The sequence below is a fragment of the Bos indicus genome, chromosome 25 (assembly GCF_029378745.1).
Source record: "Bos indicus isolate NIAB-ARS_2022 breed Sahiwal x Tharparkar chromosome 25, NIAB-ARS_B.indTharparkar_mat_pri_1.0, whole genome shotgun sequence".
Taxonomy (NCBI): domain Eukaryota; kingdom Metazoa; phylum Chordata; class Mammalia; order Artiodactyla; family Bovidae; genus Bos; species Bos indicus.
In genome coordinates, this window is record NC_091784.1 from 2,572,784 (window position 1) to 2,592,026 (window position 19,243).

The following is a 19,243-nucleotide window of genomic DNA, read 5'->3' on the forward strand; positions in this document are numbered from 1 at the left end:
CAAGAGGAAGAGACAAGAAAGGGCCCATGAAGTAGGAGGAACAGGAGGAGAGGGTGACGTCAGAGTGTTCCCAGGAGGATGGGAAAAGGATGGCAGTGCCTGAATTGCCCCTGGGACTAAAAGGAGAAGTGACACCTGGAGGGAAGTGGGTTCAGGAGTGGAAGGAAGTAGCAGGTTTAGGCACCGAGGTAACCAATCAAGTAAAGGGGGAAACGAATGATGGGTGAGACGGAACCGTTGCTGACAGGTGAGAGGTATGGGACTGGATGCACAAAGCATTGAGTCAGCCAGGCCACACCTTTACTCAATGTCCTGGATAGAAACTGGCGTCATCTGTCCTGGCATGGTAGTGACCTGGGTTTCAATCCCGGCTCTTCACTTTCTGTGATCAAGGAACTAAACCAGTTTGTTTTGGTTTTTTTTTTAAAAACTCGGTCACGTTGTATAGCTTACGCAATCTTACTAGTTCCCGGACCAGGGATCAAACCCGGCCCTGGCAGCGAAAGTGCCGAGTCCTAACCACTGGACTGCCAGGGAACTCCCGGACTGGCTATTTACCATCTGAAGAAAGAGGGGGTAAAAGAGTCCCCCCCTCCACAGAGGGTGGTGGAACACCAGGCACTGTCAATGCTCAAGGAACGTGGACTTTCCTCAAATGTCCTAGACAGAAACAAGCGTCACCTGGGCCCCTGCCCAGCTCCCTGGAAGGACAATGAAGGAAGGGACCCTGTCCAACCCCAAGCTGGGTGATCTCTGGAAGAAACCCAGCAGGTGTGCAAGGGAGCCAGGCACCCGCTCTGCCAAACTCCCTATCTCCGATGCTTCACCCCAAACTGTCTGCCAAAAGTCAGTTGGGGAGACCCAGGAGTGTGGAGGGGGCTCAATGGGCACCCTCTGCAGGACCACATCCAGCCACAGGATAAGAGCAGAGACGCCCCACCTCCCACCCAGCCGGCCTCTGGGCTCTGCCTGCCTGGGCAGTGTCCTGAGGGCAGAAGTGCCCCATGCTGTTAGGGAGGCTGGAATCCTCTGAAGGAGAAGAGGGACTCATGGAAGCTGGGTTCTCTTTCCCTGAGGGCTGGGGAGAGACACTGGAGCCCTGGGTTTGTTACCTCCTTATATACTCAGCAAAGGGCCCTGTTCAGAGTAGCAGCGTCACGACGGTCAGTCCATCCGTGTGGCTACCGCAAAGGCTGAGCCCAGTGTCTGCGGGCCCTGCTGATTCCGGACTATTTTTGGGGTGGGGGCACTCGGCCCCTTGACCTTGCCTCCTGGTGGGGACTGGCGGGTGGAGTGGTATCCTGGCGGGTGGGGTGGTCCTGCGGTGCCAACCGGGGGTGGAAAGTGGGCGGGGCGGAGGGAGGTGAGGGCTCCAGCCCTGCGCCCGCGGACCAGGGTCGGGGCGCGGGCTCGGTGCCGCCCCGCGCGTCCCCGCCGCAGCGGGCGCGCGCTCCCGAAAGGCGGCGGCGGCGGCAGCACTGGCCGCACCGGCAGCATCAGCACTCGCAGCATCCCCGGGCGGCCTCGGGCGGGGCCGGCCCGACGGACAGGCGGACAGAGGGCCCTGGGGGCGCGCGGCCCGCCCAGGCTGGCCATGGAGGGAGGCTCGTTCGGCGCGGGACGCGCGGGGGCAGCCCTGGACCCTGTGAGCTTCGCGCGGCGGCCCCAGACCCTACTGCGTGTCGCATCCTGGGTGAGTGGCCGGCCCCAGCCCCCTCCCCGATACCCCCTCCCACCTCGCCTCGCCTCCCGCATCCCGATCACCTGCGCCTCGCCCCTGCCCTTCGCCCCTTCCCCATCCACGCCGGCCCTTCCCCCGCCGGCCCCAGGTTAGGGTGACGTCACCGGGCTGGGTGCGCCCACCTGCCGGCGGGGGAGGGGCCGGTGGCGACAGCCGGGGACCTTGAGGGGTCACCACCCGCCGCACCCACCTCCCAGTTCTTCCTTAGGTCTAACTCAGTGCCCTTCCTCAGCCCTCGCTCCGTTTTTCCTGTGTTCACGCTTGGAAACGGGCACAGGGGTGGGGACGGGATTTGCGGAGGGCTTGGGCGCTCAGCCTCAGCACTAGGAGAGGCTACCGGAACCGAGAGAATCTGGCCGAGCCTCCCCCTTGCTTCTCCTGCGCGCACATCCTCCCGGCTCCTTCGAAGGGAACTGGCCCTTCCCAGGCCCCCCATTTGCAACCGTGAGTTGGGGGTGGGGGTGCTTCGGGATTCCTCTGCGTGGGGCAGCTGGAAGGGGCTCTGCACTGGGAGGGCTTCCTGGAGGTGGTGTGGGAGGGGCAGATTTGGTGCAGCCTAGCCTACTGGAGCAACCCTAGGCCCAGTGGCCTGCTCCTCCTTCCCATCCATCCAGGCAGGAGACACGGAAGGTGGAATGCCAAGTTCTGGGTTGTGCCCACCTGCTGGCAGCTGGTGCTGGCATCTACTCACGTGTCTTCCAGGAGGGTGGTGCTCAGGGTGGGGCAGGGGCCCTGGGGGTGGAGTGACTCTGGCTAGACCAGATAGTAGGGACCCTATGTTCTGGTTCCAGCTCTGACTCAACTGGTGGACCAGTGGAGGGTACATGTCAGTATCTTGCACTTTGGTTTCCCTCTTAGTCTCTAGGAGCTGGGGCAGGAAAGGAGAAAAATGAAGTTGAAACTGGAGGTCTTTTCTTGTTTTAGAAACAGATGGCTGCCCAGGGCTCCAAGAGCAGCATCTGGTTTAAAAGGACTGTGGCTACAGTCCATGGGGTTACAAAGAGTCAGACATGACTGAGGGACTAACACTTAACACCACCTCCCTTGCCTTCCAGCCACAGGGCACTGAGGTCTGACTGAACCCCAGAACTTATGGATGGTATTGATGATTAATCCCAGACTGGAGTGCCCACAAAGTGCAGGATGCTGGGTGGGCATTATTTCTAACCCAACCGCCCCATGAGTCGTGCCTGCTACATTTGGCATGCTGGGAAACAAGACTGCACAGCTGGGGCATGCTGAAGGCGGGGTGCACTCAGGTCCTGGCTGACAGCTCTGTGCAGCTGTCCCTCTGCTGTGCGCCCCATGCCCCCTCTCTCCCCACTCCACATCTACTCTCCCAACCCTGCTGACTCAAGCCTGGGGGTCACAGATCCTGTCCCCACGCTCTGGAGTGGGTCATGGGAAACACTTCGGGCTCCACAAGGTACAGAGGACACAGCTCGAATGCCAGCCCTGGCTCTTACCAACCATGTGACCCCTGGACAAGTCACTTCACCTGCTGAAGCCCCGAGCTCCCTATCTACAAAGCAGATAAGAACCATGGCACCTTCGCGGTTGTTTCGAAGAATTCCATGCGCTAATAAGGCATGTAGCCATTTTAAGTACAGTGCACAGTAGATCCTCACTAAAGGCTGTGTCTATAGTTGCTACACCTGAGGTAGGTATTAAGGGAGGGGTCCCTGAGGACACCGCCCCCCGCCCCCGAGAGATGGATCCTGGGCTTCAGGGGCACGTGGGCGCTCACGGTGGGCTAGGAGACCTAAGGGGTACCGCAGGGCCCTGAGCGCCTCCCGCCGCCGCCCGCAGGTGTTCTCCATCGCCGTCTTCGGGCCCATAGTCAACGAGGGCTACGTGAACGCCGACAGCGGCCCAGAGCTACGCTGCGTCTTCAACGGCAACGCGGGCGCCTGCCGCTTCGGAGTCGCGCTCGGCCTCGGGGCCTTCCTAGCCTGCTCCTGCTTCCTGCTGCTCGACGTGCGCTTCCAGCAGATCAGCAGCGTCCGCGACCGGCGGCGCGCTGTGCTGCTCGACCTGGGCTTCTCAGGTGGGCGGGGCCCTGGCCGCGGAGCTTCCGGGTGGGCGGGGATTGGGCGGGGCCAGGGGCGCGGTTCTCATCGAGTGGGCAGGGACAGGCCCGGGGGCGGGGTCTCCTTCCTGTTTGGGCCCGGCGCCTGCATGGAGCGCCCCTCGACCTGCCCGTCCGCCGTCCCGCAGGCCTCTGGTCCTTCCTGTGGTTCGTGGGCTTTTGTTTCCTCACCAACCAGTGGCAGCGCACGGCGCCCGGGCCGGGCACAGCGCAGGCGGGGGACGCGGCGCGCGCCGTCATCACCTTCAGCTTCTTCTCCATCCTCAGCTGGGTGAGTGCTGCCGGCTGGCGGCGGGGCTGGGGCTCGGGCAAGGTCCGACAGAGTCAGCCCTGGCTGACCCCGGACTCCCCCTCAGGTGGCGCTTACCGTGAAGGCCCTGCAGCGGTTCCGTCTGGGCACCGACATGTCGCTCTTTGCCACCGAGCAGCTGGGTGCTGGGGCGGGCCAGACCTACCCGGGCTACCCGGTGGGCAGCGGTGTGGAAGGCACGGATACCTACCAGAGCCCGCCCTTCACCGAGACCCTGGACACCAGTCCCAAAGGGTACCAGGTCCCTGCCTACTAGAGGCCAGCAGGCCCAGACGAGGCGCAAAGGCTGCCCCACCCATGCAGGGTCCAAGGCCTCCTGGGGCCTCCCTCAGGTCCTCCCGGCCCAGCAGCAGGGAGTGGATGCTGTGGGTCATCTGGGGCCAAGAGAAGGTGGCCTCCAGGGTGCCTGGGCTGTGCCCCACAAGTTCCTCTGGTCCCTTTAGTCCCCAACTCAGGGCCAGAGGTCCTGAGGAGGGAACATCATGGCCCTGGGCACGTGTCCTCCAGCCTCAAATGGACCAGCCTGGCAGGGAGCCATTCCCCTCATGAGCCAGCTAGGGCTCACCTGCCCACTCCGGGGTCAGAGGTCCAGCTGCCCTCCATAGCCGGGTGCGGGGGCTGCCCTGGACTCGGGGTGCCTAGGGGAAGGGACACCGCCCTCACCCCGTGGCCCGGCAAGCGTGGCCAGTTCCCCACCCCCTGTCCCGGTGGATAGTGGTGGTCCTCGCTCTGCCCTGGTGTCTCACCCTGCGGGGCCCCCTGTTCTCCCTGGAGCTGCCCCCGTTTCCTCTCACAGGCGCACTAGAGTAGCCCGGCCCTGTGGATGTTGTGATTGTGGTCAAGTCTAAAGGTTTCATCTTGTAGTTCCCCACAAGCAGCCCCTCTGTCTGTGGCCCCAGCTCCAGCCCTTACCTGCCTCAGCCCAGGCCCCTGCTGGGGTGTGGGCAGCTCTGGCCAGGAAAGCACAACATGGCTATAGGTCTGAGCATCAGCCCTCTCGCAGCCTTTCAGTAAGACCTTGCCCCAGGGAGGCTCCAGACACTGGGTGCCTGCAGGACACGCCCCCCACAAGGAGAGGTCTCGAGGCTCCACCTGCCCGCCATGCCCTGGAGACGGCCATTCCCTGCAAACCCCTTTACATAGGCCTCCTCGACTAATCCAGCTCCCCACACTGCACCCCACTTTAAGGCCCAGCCCGAGGTGGGGGGGGTCCCTCTGCATAGCTGAGTACTCATGCATTGCTCGAAGCTGGCTTTTCACATTAAGTCAATACCAAATGCGGTTGCCACATTCATTCTTACAGATGCCTCTCTCAGGAGTTGCAGTTGAGTGACAACCCTGTACATTGTAGCATAGACCAATTATTTGTGTATATTTAAGTGAACATGTTTACAATTTTTGTATATATGGATCTCTCCTTCCCTCTTCTGAAAGAACAATCCGTGATTGTGTATTTTCAGTGTCCCATGTTCCAACTGCAACTTCTTTACAATAAAGACGGTAAATGAGTTTACTGTGACCTTTCCACTCCTACCCCTCCAGTACCGGAGACTGGGACCCAAGGAGCACCAGGGCCCAGAATCCAGAAGGGGGCTGGGAGGTAAAGACCAGGCTGATGCCCCTGTTCTGGAGAGTGCTAGGGAAAACCGTTGCGATTTCTCCAGATGTCCCCTTCTTACCGCCTCCTGTTCCTGAGACCCCTGCCCTGTGTACCATGCAGTGTCCAGAGCCACGTTCCATGGCCAGCTCCCTTTCGGAGACATCCCCAGCTTGGTCTTGTTGACTTTTGAATTCATCTTTTGGGAGTTTTATTTCAGTTACTTTTTCATTTCTTGCTGGTTAACAACCTTCTAGTTGACCTTCAAGGAAGCAGGCAGGACCTAGGGCTGGGGTTTTGGCTTGGCCATGTTCAAGCTTGGTCTCAACTTGTACCCTTCCAGAGGAGAAGAGCAGTTCCCATGGTCAAAGGTGCAGTTCAGTTCAGTTGCTCAGTTGTGTCCGACGCTTTGAGACCCCATGGACTGCAACACACCAGGCCTCCCTGTCCAACTCCAACATGAGCTTACTCAAACTCATGTCCATCGAGTCGATGATGCCAGCCAACCATCTCATCCTCTGTCATCCCCTTCTCCTCCTGCCTTCAGTCTTTCCCAGCATCAGGGTCTTTTCCAGTCAGTCAGTTCTTCTCATCAGGTGGGCGAGTATTGGAATTTCAGCTTCAGCATCAGTCCTTCCAATGAATATTCAGAAGTGATTTTCTTTAGGATGGACTCTTTTGATCTCCTTGCAGTACAGGTAGTAGTTGCTAAGGTGCAGTAGGTGTTAACATCAACTACTCAGGGTAGTGCTTGTCATCAGGCTGTGTTGCCTGGTATTGTTATGGTTCTTGGTTCTTCTTTAAGTATCAGCGTTTTTAGTATCATGAGTGAAATAGCCCAGCTTCCAGGTTACTCTTGGCGGGTGTTGGCTTGTGTTCAGGTCTTCAGAGGGCATCAGGTAAGGGGGTCTTCTCCTGTGTGATAGGGAACGCAGGTGGCCTCCTAGCAGCCCTATGGAGAGTGAAGAGGGTGACGGCTCTGCTTCCTAGCAGGCACTGAAGCTCAGCCATCAGCCAGAAACTTGCTCCAGTCTCACTATAAGTAGGTAGGCCCTCAGGTTCAGACAGGCAGTGCCCACCCCCTTCTGTTTCTTTCAGAAAGACATCTCCATTTCTTCTCAAGTAAGGATGTTGCCTCATTTGGAGGTGGCTATGCGTTTAGATCTTGCTTCCTACTGTTTATATGTGTCTGTGGCAGAATGGGGAGATTTCAGCGCATGCCTGGTCCATTTCCAAAATACTGGATCCGTTTCTACATTGTTCCTGCTGGAGTTTACTTTAGCTCTCCCAGTGGCCTGTGGATGTAAACCTTGGGTCTGTGTGACTCCTGGGTTCTGGAAGGACAGTTTTACTGGGTACAGTGGAGGTCAAGCATGGCTGGCTCTGCTCCTGGAGGGCTTGGGCGGTGCTTGACCTCCAAGATCCAGGCCCCGGGTCAGCTGCTTCTGCCTGTGAGCAGAGCCTGGCTGCCCACCTCTCCCCACAGGCCCCCTACCCCCGGCCCACAGTACTCACTGAGACCACCTGAGCTGTAGTGTCTGACCACTCTGAGTGGGGTGACCCCGGAAGGCAGAGAAGCTCAGAACACCAGCTATGTGCATTATTGCAAAATAAATTTATTTGAAGATAAACTGTCTTATAAAAGTTCAGAGGCAATTGGAGATCCCAGATTCAGCTAGTCTCATAAAAAGATTCAACTTCAAGTAGCACAATTTTGTGTCTTTTAATCCTGAACGTTCTTTAGTCACCAAACAGCCAAGTGTTTACACAACACGCTCAACATCTGACTCCAGCACCCGTGGGCCCAGCTCAGGGACCGCAGTGCTGCGGCCCTTGGGCTCAGGGGCTCCGGGAAGGGGCCACCGTGGCCACCAGCCCGGACAGCGCACACAGGTCCCGGCACCTGCCCCTTCCCTCCCCGGCGCCCTCCAGGGCCTGAGAACGTAAACCCAGAGCAGCCTGCTGCTGTGGCAGGGGTCTCTCTAGTTTCCAGGAGGCCTCCAGAGGGATCCCCCAAGAGGGTGTGCCGGCAAGTCGTGGCGGGCCTTCCCGGTGATCCCCGGAGAGCCGGCCAGCTGAGGGGCCTGAGCAGGTGGCCTCACTGTCTGCCTGGGGGTGGGGACGGGGAGAAAGGAGGCTTGTGGGTGCGGTGGCTCCTGCCTGCACTGGCGGGAGCTACATCAGAGCTATGTGAGGATCCTGGCGAGGGCCTGCAGGGAGGGGAAGTCATCGTCCCGGGCGGCGTGCAGCGCCTGGTGGCTGCCCACATCACCGTGCGCCAGCACCTGCTGGCAAGTGGGGCACACGCAGCAGTCTAGGCCCACCTGCCGGGTGCTGGCCTGCCACGCGCTCTTCCTGTTCTTCTTGGCCTTTGTGCCGGGAGGCTTCTCGCGGCCCCGGAAGTCCGTGTGGGCCAACAGCAGCTCCTGCTGCTTGGCCGTATCAGGCAGCAGCACCAGCAACTCGTTGAAGATCTTCTCGAAGTTCTCCCCCAGCAGGTCCCGGCAACTCTTATAATACTGGGCTGCAGAGATCGCGCCCTGCCGGCCAGAGCCAGACCCAGTCACCCCCAGCCCTGGCCTGGGCCCCAGTGGCCGGGCCAGCCCCCCGCACCCCTGCCTGTCTGACCTGTCTGAACTCCCCCGAGTAGCTCTTGAACTTGCTGAAGCGGGCGTCATCGCTCTGCAGGAAGTCCCTGATGGACTGGATGAGCTGCAGGTTCCTCTCTCGGAAGTTCTCAGGGACCAAGTAGGCCCGGGGCACAGGCGTTGGCCTGGGTCTGAATCGGAAGGAGGTGGAGGCTTCCGCCTTTGGGGAGGCCCAAGGTGAGGGCACTCTCCCCTGGGGGCATGGGGCCAGGGGCCCGCCCACACTTACGCTTTCGTGGTGGTCGTAGTGCTGGGGACACAGGCCGGGTGGGGGCTAGACGGAAGGCCGGAGAAGCCGGGGGGTGGCTTGCTGACAGGGGGCGCCAGGCCTGGCGGAGGCGGGGTGCCCTTTAGGAGCACCACGGCATTGAAGCCTGCGGGGCGTGGGGTGCACGGGAAGGTCCCAGGATGTGACCTCGCTGGTCAGGCACAGCAGGCCCTGGTCCCCACTTCCCACACGCCGCCCCTCCCCGCAGAGCAGCCCGTCCCCACAGAGCAGGTCCGGGGCCCGCTGACAACGCCAAGGGCCGGCACGTGTGTTATGCTCCTCATGGCAAACCTTGACCTGAGTTAACTGCTTTGTCCTCATCTCCAGAGGGTGCCAGGACTCCCTAACTTGCGGAAAGAAAGGTCGCAGGGGAGCTATATGGCGGACCACGGCCATGGGCTCACAGGCCTGCCACCTGCATCCAGATCTGGTAACCAGGCTCCGAGGCAGTGGGAAGGGCCTACACGGGCCTCCCTGCCCGCCTGCACCACCCTGGGCCCGTCTGCCTGCCTGTACCGCCCTGGGCCTCACTCCACTACCGCGGCCCCTTCCCAGGGCCCCGCAGCAGGCCTGGGCCCAGCACACCTACCTGGGGGTGGGGGCATCCTGGGTGGGCAGGGGCCACAGAGCGCCGGGAAGTCTTCCTGGGGCGTGGGGCAGGGGGGTGGCCCCAGGGGCCTTGGGAGCCCAGGGGGCTCCTTGGGGGTGCTCCGAACCGGGGCTGGCCCCTCTGAGTGTCCATTGACGATGACAGCGGCGGGCCCCTCAGCTCTGCCAGGGGGTGCCGTGGGGGCCAGCTCGGCCCCAGGGGGCCCCTCTTTGTCAGTGGGGGGGGGCGACGCGGCACCCGACTTCTCGGAGCCCACCTTCTTCTTCTTGCCAACCTTGGTGAAGGTGTGGGTGGTGGCCCCGGCCAGCAGGGAGGAGACGGCGACCGTCGTGGGCACGCTCCGCAGCTCCTGGGCCGTGAGGCCCGCACGGCCATCCTCCTCCGCCTCCTCTGTGGGCGGCGGCCCACCCTTTTTGCCCCCCTTTCCCCCCTTGCCAGACTTCCTGGGGGGCTGGCTGCCCCCGCTGGTAGACTGGGACCCCGGGGCAGGATGCGCCACCTTCTTGCTGGCCCCACTGTTCCAGGCAGAGATGAGGCTGGTGGGGGCACTGCTGGGCTTGGAGGCAGAGGGCACCAGGGCAGGGAAGTCTTCCTCCTGAAAGGTGGTCCTGCCCCTGGCGGGCACAGGGTAAGCCAGCGCCAGCCCCACAGGGCCTGGGGCGGCTGCCACGGAGCTCGAGGACGAAGAGGAGGCACAGAGACTGGGGAAGTCTTCATCCTTGAGCTTCGAAGTGGGGGGCGGGAGAGTGCTGTGCAGAAAGCAGACAGGGCTCAGCGGCCTGTGGGCTCTGGCCTGCCCTGCCCCCCGGCCCCACAGGAGCCCTGGCATCTCCACCCATCCTCCCCAACCCTCGGTAGGAGCCCCGAGCCCCACACGCGTGTACTTTGGGAGTGTGGCTCCTGCAGCTGGGCCAGTGGTGGAAAAGGCCTCCTGGCTCACAGGACCATTGGTGGAGGCTTCCTTGGGACCTGAGAGACACAGAAGAACCCTTGTCAGGGCTGAACAGTGTCGAGGGGGCAGGATCAGGCCTGACGGGGTGACCAACTGGAGGACAGTGGCTTCTCACAGACCTTGTGGTCAGGAGCCCACGTCCCGCCTGTTGGGCCAGGGTGGGCCTGCCTGCAGGGGAGCTGCTCACCTGGGCCCTCGCCCGGAGTCCGGGCTGGGCGCCGGGGGCCGCGGGCCTCCTCAGGACCCCGCAGCCCCGCCTCCTCCTTCTTGGGCCTGCCACCCTCTTCCCGGTCCTCAGTCCTGCGCGTCTCCTGCTGCTGCTGCTGCTGCTGGGTGGCCACCGAGGCCCGGATGGCAGCTGCCACTTCTCGGTCCTCTTCTTCCCTGGGATGGGGAGGCCTTCAGGCTGGGCCAGGCCCAGAACTATAGCGACGCGACATAAAGGGCTGGGGAGGGGCCTCACCCCGGGAAGCCCGGACACCAGAGGCTGGCCTGCCAGCAGCCAGCGGAACAGGTGCCAGCCCGGCCTCCCCGGCCAGGCGAGAGCACTGTGGAGATAGCAGGACCACCTCCCCACCAACCTCAGGCTCTGGCACCTGGCAACACCCAGCCCAGTTCCCTGGGGCAGCGCCTGGGTACCGCAGATGCCTCGGTCCAGCTGGCCGCGGGGCAGCCCAGCCAGAGCACGTGCCTGCCACGCCAGGGCCTCCTGGCACACCTGCACTGTACCCCCAAGACCGGGGCCCCTCAGACCCCAGTCTGCAGGGTCGTGGCGTCCCTAGTTAAATGAGCGGAGAAAGGAAAACACCCGATTCAGGACACCAAGTGACCCTGTTGCCATGCCCGGGACACAGAGGCCAGAAGGCCAAGCTCCCTGACCCAGCGCCTGTCTCAGCCCAGCTGTCCACACTGCCCTGGCCTCTGGTGGAGCCAGGTGGACAGAGGTCCTGGCGGCTCGCAAATCCTCCCACCTCTTGTACCTCCAGCTTCCTCGGCGGCTTTGCTGGGCTCCGCGGCCGCTGGCCCGGCCTGTGCGGCCCTGGCGGTTGTACCTGTCCAGCTCCTCGTAGTCCTCACCGCCGATGACCCCTGTGGCCAGCACACAGCCAGTCAGGCCCAGGCCGGACCCCGCAGAGGCCTCCCTCCGTACCACAGCGTGGACCCAAGGGGCAGGCACAGATGCCTCTCAGAGGTCACAGTGGCCCCAAACCCCTATGGCCTGCACACCAGGTCAAGCAGGAACTGGGTTGGGAGAGGGGCCTGGGCCTCCTGACCCAGAGAAGAGGCCCAGGGACCCCCGCACAGCAGAGCCGAGGCCCTCTGGGAGCCAGGACTCATGAAGAGCTCCTGTCCGCACGTGCTTAAGGCTGTGTCCCTCATCCCTGCTGATGCTGAGGGGTCGGGTCAGGGCCTGGGTCTGAGGCCTGCAGGGTGCGCAGGCGGCGGGGACCCCGCTCACCCTCGCTCCGGCGCGAGTGCCGCGGTGCATAGCTGAACTGCAGGTCGATCTGGCGGTTCTGGCGGGCCTCGGCGCGGCTGCGGCTGTGGCAGGCCGTCCTGTGGGCCTTCAGGTCGATTTCCGTGCGGAAGGCGTGCGTGAACTGCTCGGTGCTGCAGCGGCCCTCCTCACATAGGAAGTGCTTCTCGCGGAAGTGCTCACGCAGATACGCATAGTCACTGCGGGGACCGGGCGTCAGCAGGGCCTGTGCCGGCCCGCCTGGTCCAGGAGTCCCTGTGCACCCATGCCCACCTGTGGCACTCCGGGCCCCACCGCGCCCACCTGTAGTAGTCCTGGGCCCCATCCGCGTCGCAGAAGTGGCAGAAGTAGTGGTCACGACGCAGGTGCTTGAGCAGCTCGTCGTTGTCCAGGTAGCGCTCGTCACAGAACTTGCAGAGGGGGTGTCCGCGGTGTGAAGTGTCGTCGGGGTCCCCCTGCATGCGGTGCCGAGCCAGGTCCTTGCGTGAGTACCACTTCCGCTCGTGTGTGAAGATCTGCGGGAAAGGGGTGCTGGGCACGGGCGGGCTCCCAGGCCTCGCGCCCCTCCCGGGCTCCACGGCGCAGAGGGCCTGTGGTGGCCTCAGTGCCACCGAGGCCCAGCCGTCTGGTGGCCCGCGGAGTGAGGGGCGGGGCTCCGGGAGGCAGGGCTCCGGGAGGCAGCCTGGCGGGCTCACCTGCAGGTGCCTGAGGCACAGCTTGCAGCAGAACAGCTCGTGCTGCTTCCGCATGTGCTGCTCCAGGTCCCCAAAGAGGCTGAAGGGCGGCCGCTCAGGACAGCGGGGGCACTCGTGCTGCAGCAGCTGCCTGGGGAGACACCGGGCCAGCCCCCCCAGACACTCAGCACCACCGGCCCCAGGGAGCACAAGAACCCCGCGGCTCCCGCTGCGGCCCTGCAGACACTCCGGGAGCAAGGGCCACGAAGGCGGGCGCTCCGACCGCTGTGTCAGGTGGCGCCAGGGCCTGAGCCGAACAAGGCCCCAGTCCAGGAGACGGCCCCCCACCTGGAAGATGGGGGCTACCCTCAAGACGACCGTACCCCTCATGGGGTTTTTCCTCTACAGGTGAAGAACCTGACTCGCACCAGCTCTAGTGCACCTCACAGAACCCCGGAATTCCCCCACCACACCCCCCACCTCCACTACCACCTCAGGAGGGGGCTGTGAGCAGCTCCGTTCCAGGAGAGCCCGCTGACAGGAACCAGCCGCCAGGCCCTGACGTCGCACCCCTGAGGGAGGCGAGGAGCACAGGCGGGGTGAGGTGGGTCTGTCCGTCCCACCGCAAAGCGCCCGCAGACCCGCAGGACCCCAGCCGAGAAGTCCGCTCTCACCTGTAGAGGGCAAACACTCTCCCGTCCATGAAGTAGATGTCATATTTCTTCTCGTGCTGCAGCTGGTGCAGAGGGATGGTGGCAAAGGCAGGGAGTGTCTTCCCGAAGACCACCTGAAACCAGAGCCAAAGGGACCGCTGGGCAGGCTGTGGACGCCCACTGCAGGGCGCTGTTGCGCCGAGAGCAAAGGGGGCACTGAGAGCCCTTCCTGGGAGGCCCCTCTCCCCACGCCCGGCCAGACCCCTGAGGGCGGCCGGGACAGAGAGGTAGCAGCTGGCTACGCCTCCAGGGGGCAGCGACCCCAGCCACCCCAGACAGACAGGCTGCCTGGGGACAGTGACAGATCAGACAGCCGGCCACCAGGGGCTCAATCACACGGGTGCTGAGCACAGGACAAGCCCGGGAGGAAGGAGAGACAGTCCAAGGAGCAGCCGGGGAAAGAGTGGCTGCCGCCTGCCAGACTATATCAGGCAACCGGGCATCAGGCCTGGCTGCCCTCCACGCCCCCTGAGGCTTCCGTGATGTCACGGGAGGGGGTGCCCCCCAGGACTCGGTCATGGCCCCAGCTGTTCTTGGCCAGCTTCCTGCCCATTAACTGCGCAGTCTGGGGGTGCCACACGGCTGAGCTGGTGTGATGGACGTGAAAACTCTGCAGCTGGCCGCCTCTCAGGGTCTCTAGCACTAGGTAAAGCTGCTAGGCCAGACCGTGACTCGGGACAAGGTCACCCCAGCCTGGCCCCCAGGGCCCTCCTGCAGGCGCAGGTCCCCCATGAGCTGACAAGAGCCCTGCAGGGAGGGCCCTCCCCGTCCTCCCCGCCCCGCCCTGCCCCTGCACCAAGACCAGACAGGCCCACCTCCTCGCTCAGCGGCTTTCTGATCCGCCTCTGCCCCTGGCCTGGAGCTGGCTACTCGCCTCAGCTCAGCGTCCGCGCCAGCACACCCAGGGGACATCCTCACCTTAGGAAAGGCCACATCAAGGTCACCCCTGTTATATTTAGGCCCAGCTACAGAGGATGTCTAAAACCAGAACAGCCATGAAATTGGGAGAGTGGAGGACTGGCTGGAGAGACTGAGTGGTTATGCCAGCCCCCACAGCAAGGTGGTTAAAACCGGTTCCTGGGGGCTCTGGGGGTAGGGGGCGGGGGGAGATGGGGAGCTTAGCCTCCACTTCTGAGGACATGCCCCATCATTTGGGGGCAACCAAGCCTTGCCCCCTCCTGGCCCAAAGGAAGTGTCCCAGTCCAGCCACGCCCGACCTGGAGAACCAGGGGTGGGGGGATGACAGGCCCTGAAGACCTTCCCATCACCACGCTGGCAAGCCAGGCAGAGGGACGTTGGGGCTGTGGCCCCAGCTACACCAGCCGCACTCCTGTGGCCTGTCTTCACAGCGGAGTCTTGCTCTGCCTCCAAGGCTCACCCTATACCCTCTGCCCAGGATCTCCCGACAGGTCCCGAAGGGACGTAGGAAAGGCCCGGGCCACACTGGCCTCTTCTCGTGGAATCTGCACTCCAAGAGCAAGCCTACTGCCAGCCCTGCCTTCCCCCCACTCCCAGGGGTGCTTTTCCAGAAAAGACCCCCATTCCTGCCTGGGGACAGGTGCCCGCAGGTCCAGGGCCCTAAACTGTTAAGGACCTGCTGGTGCTGCAGAGCACAGGAGCCAACCTTCAGGACGCCACACCCCCATGACCAGCCCTCGAGGGACGCCCCAAAGCTTCCAAAGTGTCCCCGGCTGGCAGACAACAGAGAAACAATATCCCTCCCCAGAAACCCCGGTGTGGGGAGGCCCCTCTACTCAGAGTTCCACTCCGATCCACCACAGGTGGGGTCTGTCCCTGGATGTGAGCACCCTCACTGGACCGAGTGACCATCAGCTTGGGGGGGGGGGGGTCTGTCCCTCCGGAACAGTCTGGTGGGACGGTCCGGGCTAGGCGCACCTGAGCCAGGCCAAAGGGGGACGCTGGGCAGGCTCAGGAAGGGACTGGAGTACAGAAGAGGCTTAGGAAGGGAACGTGGCCGTGGGCACGCAGGCTCAGGCCGTGTTCGTTTGAGAATGAGGTGAGCAGGCTGGCAGGTGGCACGGGGCAACACTGACTGCCCCTCGCACACAGCCTGGGAGCAGCACAGGGCCCCCCAGGACTGGGCCAGATGACGGGCGGGAGCATGCCTAGATGACTAGGCCAGTGTCCCCGCCTCACGAGAGGGTGAGGCGAGCGGCAAGACCGGATGGCTGCACAAGGAGGAGGGTGTGGTGGCCTGAGACCACCCCCCCAACCCCGGGGATGGGAGGGGTCCCAGGATAGAGGTACAGGCCAGGCCTAGACACTTGAGGATGGGCCATTCTGGGCAGCCCCTGGGTGGGCCAGGCAGTAAATGACCAAGCGGGAAAGGGTGCCCCTAGGTGGGCCCCAAAAGGATCAGGCCCCAGTGAGAGGGAGAGAGGGACAAAAGCCCTCTTGGACTCCCGGACCGGGGGGTGTCTGCCCAGGGCCTTGCTGCTCCCCACTTCCAGCAAGCAGGGAGCACTCACGGAGAGTGAGTGCAGAAGAGAATGGTGTCCACCGTGACCAGGGTGAGAGCGGCTCCCTGGGGAGGAGGGGCCGGGACAACAGGGAGCACGACCAGAGTCAGCAGGTCCGGCCTCCCTCCCAGTTCCTGCCTATGAGATGGGGCAGAGGGGCTGCACCAGGCTGTCTGCGGGGCCCCTCCTGGCTCAGACACATCCCACTTTGTACAGCAGCCCCGTCAAGCCTTTCTGACATCCCCGGGATCAGGGCCAGGTGGAAAGCAAGATGAGACTTGTCTTTTAGAAGAACGTGGCCAGTGGGAAAGACAGGACCGGGCAAGAGGGGGCAGGACCCCAGGACCTGACATCAGTCTCAGTCAGTGGCCCCGTGCTGCCACTGCCCACCAGTTAGGAAGGAGCCTAGGCCTCCACCATGAGCACCTGCTGGGCAATCTTGACTCATCCAGCTCCTCATCTGAGCAGCAGTTGCAGGACTGTCCCCCGGGTCGGCCAAGGGAGGCGCCAGGTGAAGATGCAGGAATCAAGCAGATAAAGCTGCCCTGTCCCACAAAGCATCTTGGCGTGCTTTCCTTCCAATCTTTTAGAGGCTTAGTCCCATAGAGGAGGCAGAGGAGAGGCAGGGTTCAGAAGTTTCTGAGCAGGCATGGGACACAGGATGAATTCAGAGGACAGTGCAGGACTCAGCCAGGGAATAGGATGGGGGTGGGGTGGGGTGGATTCCAAGTCCAAGAATGGGAGGAAGCCGGATGAACAGAGAAGAGCATCATTTTCCCAAACTGCCGAGAACCTCCTCCTCCTGCTGCCAAGCAACTCAGAGCAGGCCTGGTAGGAAGGCGGCTCGGCTGGGGTACCTGATGCCAAACCACACCCCAGCTGAAGCCAGTTGACAGTTCATGTCCACGCCCCCTTGCCACAGAGCACCTGAAGGGTGTGGGACCCACAGGAATGAGAGAGGCCAGATGCTAGCTATCAGAGTCGTATATAGGTGTCTGCTTACTTCCTCCCCACTCCAGTATTCTCGCCTGGAGAATCCCATGGACAGAGGAGCCTGGCGGGCTATAGTCCATGGGGTCTCACAGAGTTGGACCCAACTGAGCGACTAACACTTTACTTTCTCAATGAGACGTGCAATGCCCAGGGCTGGAGACTCCACTGCGCCTGCCTGCCTACCTGCCTGACTGCCAGGAAGCTACACGTGCTGGGAAACCTGGTCATTCAAGAATTACGTCATGTCACGCAAGCCTGGCCTGCAAGGCAGGCTCTGGCGTAGCTGGGAGGAGCCTTCTGACTAAGACACAGGCAGATCCAATTTCACCCACTGCTCCTGCACCCTAGACCTCTCCCAGATCGAGTCTGTCGAGCTCCACCCCATCACAGACTGACAGCATCTCCCAGTGTCTTCTTCAGGTAGGATACAGGATATGTACCCACAGAGCTCATGGGATTACAGCATTTGCTTGGCTCCCTTAACATAAAAGTCTACTTAAAAAAATGAAAAAGGGATGTCGTTTCTGCATCACTTGTAGGAAGAAGAAAGTTAGATTCCCTGACAGGTATCACCAGCCCAAGCTTTCCATTCACATACCAGGAGAGTTTCACAACTCTGGAAGCAAACAAATTTCAAAGCACAGCAAACCCAGGGAGTTCCAGCTAAGTGCCCCCAGCCAGCAGCTGGCATTGCGAGGAGGGTGGGGGGTGGGGGATGATGCCCTCTGACCTCACTGGGACTTCCAAGTCTGAACAGTCAGAAACTCCCGCCCCTCCACTCTGGAGCCGAGCCCCCCCAGCTGAAACTGGCAAGGAGGATGAAAGCTTCTAACACTTTTATCCCCACCCACCAGGCACCCTGAGGAGACCTCAGTGGTTTCGCTTTCCCCTTGGGTGGCAGGTCTGAGTACAACAGTCACTTAATAGATGAAAACGCCAGTCTCAGGAGTTCCCTCAGCGTCGCCCAGAGAGACCCAGACACACGGCTAAGCTGGAAACGCCCAGACTGACCCTCTGCTCCCGGGACAGGTCGCCTCTGAAGGTCCCCACTTTCCCCGCTGCCTTCACCGGGATGGAAACCCCTGAGAAATAAATCCCCAAAGCCGAGCGAGTCGGGGAGCGCCGGCTCTGACCGTGCCCCTTCCGGCGGCCTGGCAAGAGTCCTAGGGATCAGCAGGAAAGCCCGCAGGCTCTGGGCCCACAGGGACCTCGACCACCGCCTGCCTCCCGCGCCCAGACGGCCAACAGCTGGACCAACGATGGGGATCCCTCCTCCGACAGGCGGCCGCGCCGGGCCTCCCGTTCGGAAACCGGCGCCACCAGGCCTGCGGCCGGACACCAGGAAGGCAAAGTCCCCTTCCGGCTGCCGGGTGCCCCGTCGTCCCGCCGGGCCGCGCCCGCCCGGGAGTCCCGACACGCGGCCAGCCGGCGCGGCTCACCTGGCGCAGCTCCTCGCGGCACACGGCGCAGTACCGCTGCTCGCACAGCACCCGCATCTTGGTGGAGCAGCGGTAGCACACCGGGTGGTCGCAGCGGCCCAGCGCCGTGGCCTCCAGGTCCCCGCAGCACAGTACGCAACTCCCGCCGCCCCGCTCGGGTGCCGCCGCCGCCGCCTCCTGGGACGCGAGTCGCCCCTCCGGGCCCGCCGCCGCAGCCGCCGCCATGGTCCGGGCTCCGGCCCGCTCCCGGCCGGCGCGGCACCGCACCGCACGGCCTGGCTCCCGGCGGGCCCGCCCCTTCCGGGGGCGACGTCACCGCCCCGCCCAGCAACGGGCCCGCCCGGCGGAAGTGCGTGCGCGACTTCCGCCTCAGCGAGGTGCGGGCTAGAGCGGCGACTTCGCCCGGGGCGCTCTAGGTGGAGGCGACCGCTTTGGAGGCCCGCCGCCGTCCCCGCGCCAGGCTGCGAACATCCGGCTTCTCTCCGCCTAGGCCTCTGTCCTGGGCCCGCCCTCTCTTCTGGGAGCAATGTATGACCCAAATATTGATGGATCATACTGTTGTAGCCACGCGTTCCGGGAAACAAATTTACTCAGAAGGACAATGCAGATAGTGAAGTGCAGTTTATTACACCGGAAGGCCCAACGTAGAGTCTCCTCTTAGCCAAGGACCCGGACCAGCATTTGTGAAAATCTTTATATCCCATATGTTCTTGTCTGAACCCACCACTCCAAATTCCTTGAGACTTATATAAACAAAGGAAGGGTAAATATAATCCCAATAACCCCATCATTCACGTGTTATGTGCTCAAGCAGTTAAACAATTGGCCAATAATCAATAAGCCCAAGGTTACACTCCAATAGCTAAGGAAAAATTTATGGCCTGTCCAGAGGGGGTCTTATCCTTCTGTTGTCGTTTCCACAGGCACTAAACACAGAGTTCAGAGTCCATTGGAGAGGTGGCCAAGCATGATCAGCATGAACAGGCCTAAGATGGAGTCCAGGCCCTATGAATTCTCTCTTCAATACTTAATACTAAAATGCTATTCATGGTTCCTCTGAAATTCAAGTTCAACCGACAGCCCTATATTTTTATTTGCTAAATACTGTGACCTTACTAGGAACCCAAATCTCTCTCCAACCCAGATCTTATGTTGTATTTGGGACAAACAGGGGCCTGGTCATCGGGCACACGTGTGCGCACACACAAACACAATCCCTATCGGAAAAGACAACATATGGTGACATCTGTCT

General features: G+C 62.2%; 2 protein-coding genes across 5 annotated transcripts; one reads left to right on the forward strand and one right to left on the reverse strand.

The window, feature by feature from the left end:
• The first annotated feature begins 1,437 nt into the window (after positions 1-1,437).
• Positions 1,438-5,649, forward strand: SYNGR3 (synaptogyrin 3). Of its 2 annotated transcripts, XM_070779435.1 has the most exons (6): positions 1,615-1,693; positions 1,939-2,185; positions 2,797-2,891; positions 3,551-3,788; positions 3,959-4,101; positions 4,187-5,649. In XM_070779435.1, exons 3-6 carry the CDS (start codon positions 2,838-2,840, stop codon positions 4,394-4,396), a joined length of 645 nt encoding a protein of 214 aa, XP_070635536.1. In that variant the 5' UTR covers positions 1,615-1,693; positions 1,939-2,185; positions 2,797-2,837; the 3' UTR covers positions 4,397-5,649. The 2 variants fall into 2 exon arrangements, with proteins under 2 accessions (XP_019843938.1, XP_070635536.1); XM_019988379.2 differs by lacking the exons at positions 1,939-2,185; positions 2,797-2,891 and having other exon boundaries at positions 1,438-1,693.
• Positions 5,650-7,333: 1,684 nt separating this feature from the next.
• Positions 7,334-18,276, reverse strand: ZNF598 (zinc finger protein 598, E3 ubiquitin ligase). Of its 3 annotated transcripts, none has more exons than XM_070779434.1 (13): positions 17,992-18,276; positions 13,041-13,153; positions 12,388-12,517; positions 11,996-12,207; positions 11,675-11,892; positions 11,196-11,304; positions 10,403-10,599; positions 10,148-10,232; positions 9,243-10,012; positions 8,615-8,759; positions 8,366-8,516; positions 8,062-8,277; positions 7,334-7,846 (listed from the first exon to the last, which is right to left on the reverse strand). In XM_070779434.1, the coding sequence occupies exons 1-13, from the start codon at positions 18,214-18,216 to the stop codon at positions 7,577-7,579; spliced, it is 2,841 nt and encodes a 946-aa protein (XP_070635535.1). In that variant the 5' UTR covers positions 18,217-18,276; the 3' UTR covers positions 7,334-7,576. The 3 variants fall into 3 exon arrangements, with proteins under 3 accessions (XP_070635535.1, XP_070635533.1, XP_019843546.2); XM_070779432.1 differs by having other exon boundaries at positions 11,187-11,304; XM_019987987.2 differs by having other exon boundaries at positions 7,614-8,277; positions 11,187-11,304.
• Between the last annotated feature and the right edge of the window lie 967 nt (positions 18,277-19,243).

Excerpts from the sequence above, each read along its gene's own strand:
- SYNGR3 (XM_019988379.2), top strand. The coding sequence starts at position 1,595 with ATGGAGGGAGGCTCGTTCGGCGCGGGACGCGCGGGGGCAGCCCTGGAC. Across the intron at positions 3,789-3,958 it reads GCTCGACCTGGGCTTCTCAG|GCCTCTGGTCCTTCCTGTGG; the intron begins GTGGGCGGGGCC and ends GCCGTCCCGCAG. Across the intron at positions 4,102-4,186 it reads TCTTCTCCATCCTCAGCTGG|GTGGCGCTTACCGTGAAGGC; the intron begins GTGAGTGCTGCC and ends ACTCCCCCTCAG.
- ZNF598 (XM_070779432.1), bottom strand. The coding sequence starts at position 18,216 with ATGGCGGCGGCTGCGGCGGCGGGCCCGGAGGGGCGACTCGCGTCCCAG. Across the intron at positions 12,518-13,040 it reads AGAGTGTTTGCCCTCTACAG|GCAGCTGCTGCAGCACGAGT; the intron begins GTGAGAGCGGAC and ends GTGTCTCCCCAG. Across the intron at positions 10,233-10,402 it reads GACTCCGGGCGAGGGCCCAG|GTCCCAAGGAAGCCTCCACC; the intron begins GTGAGCAGCTCC and ends TGTGTCTCTCAG.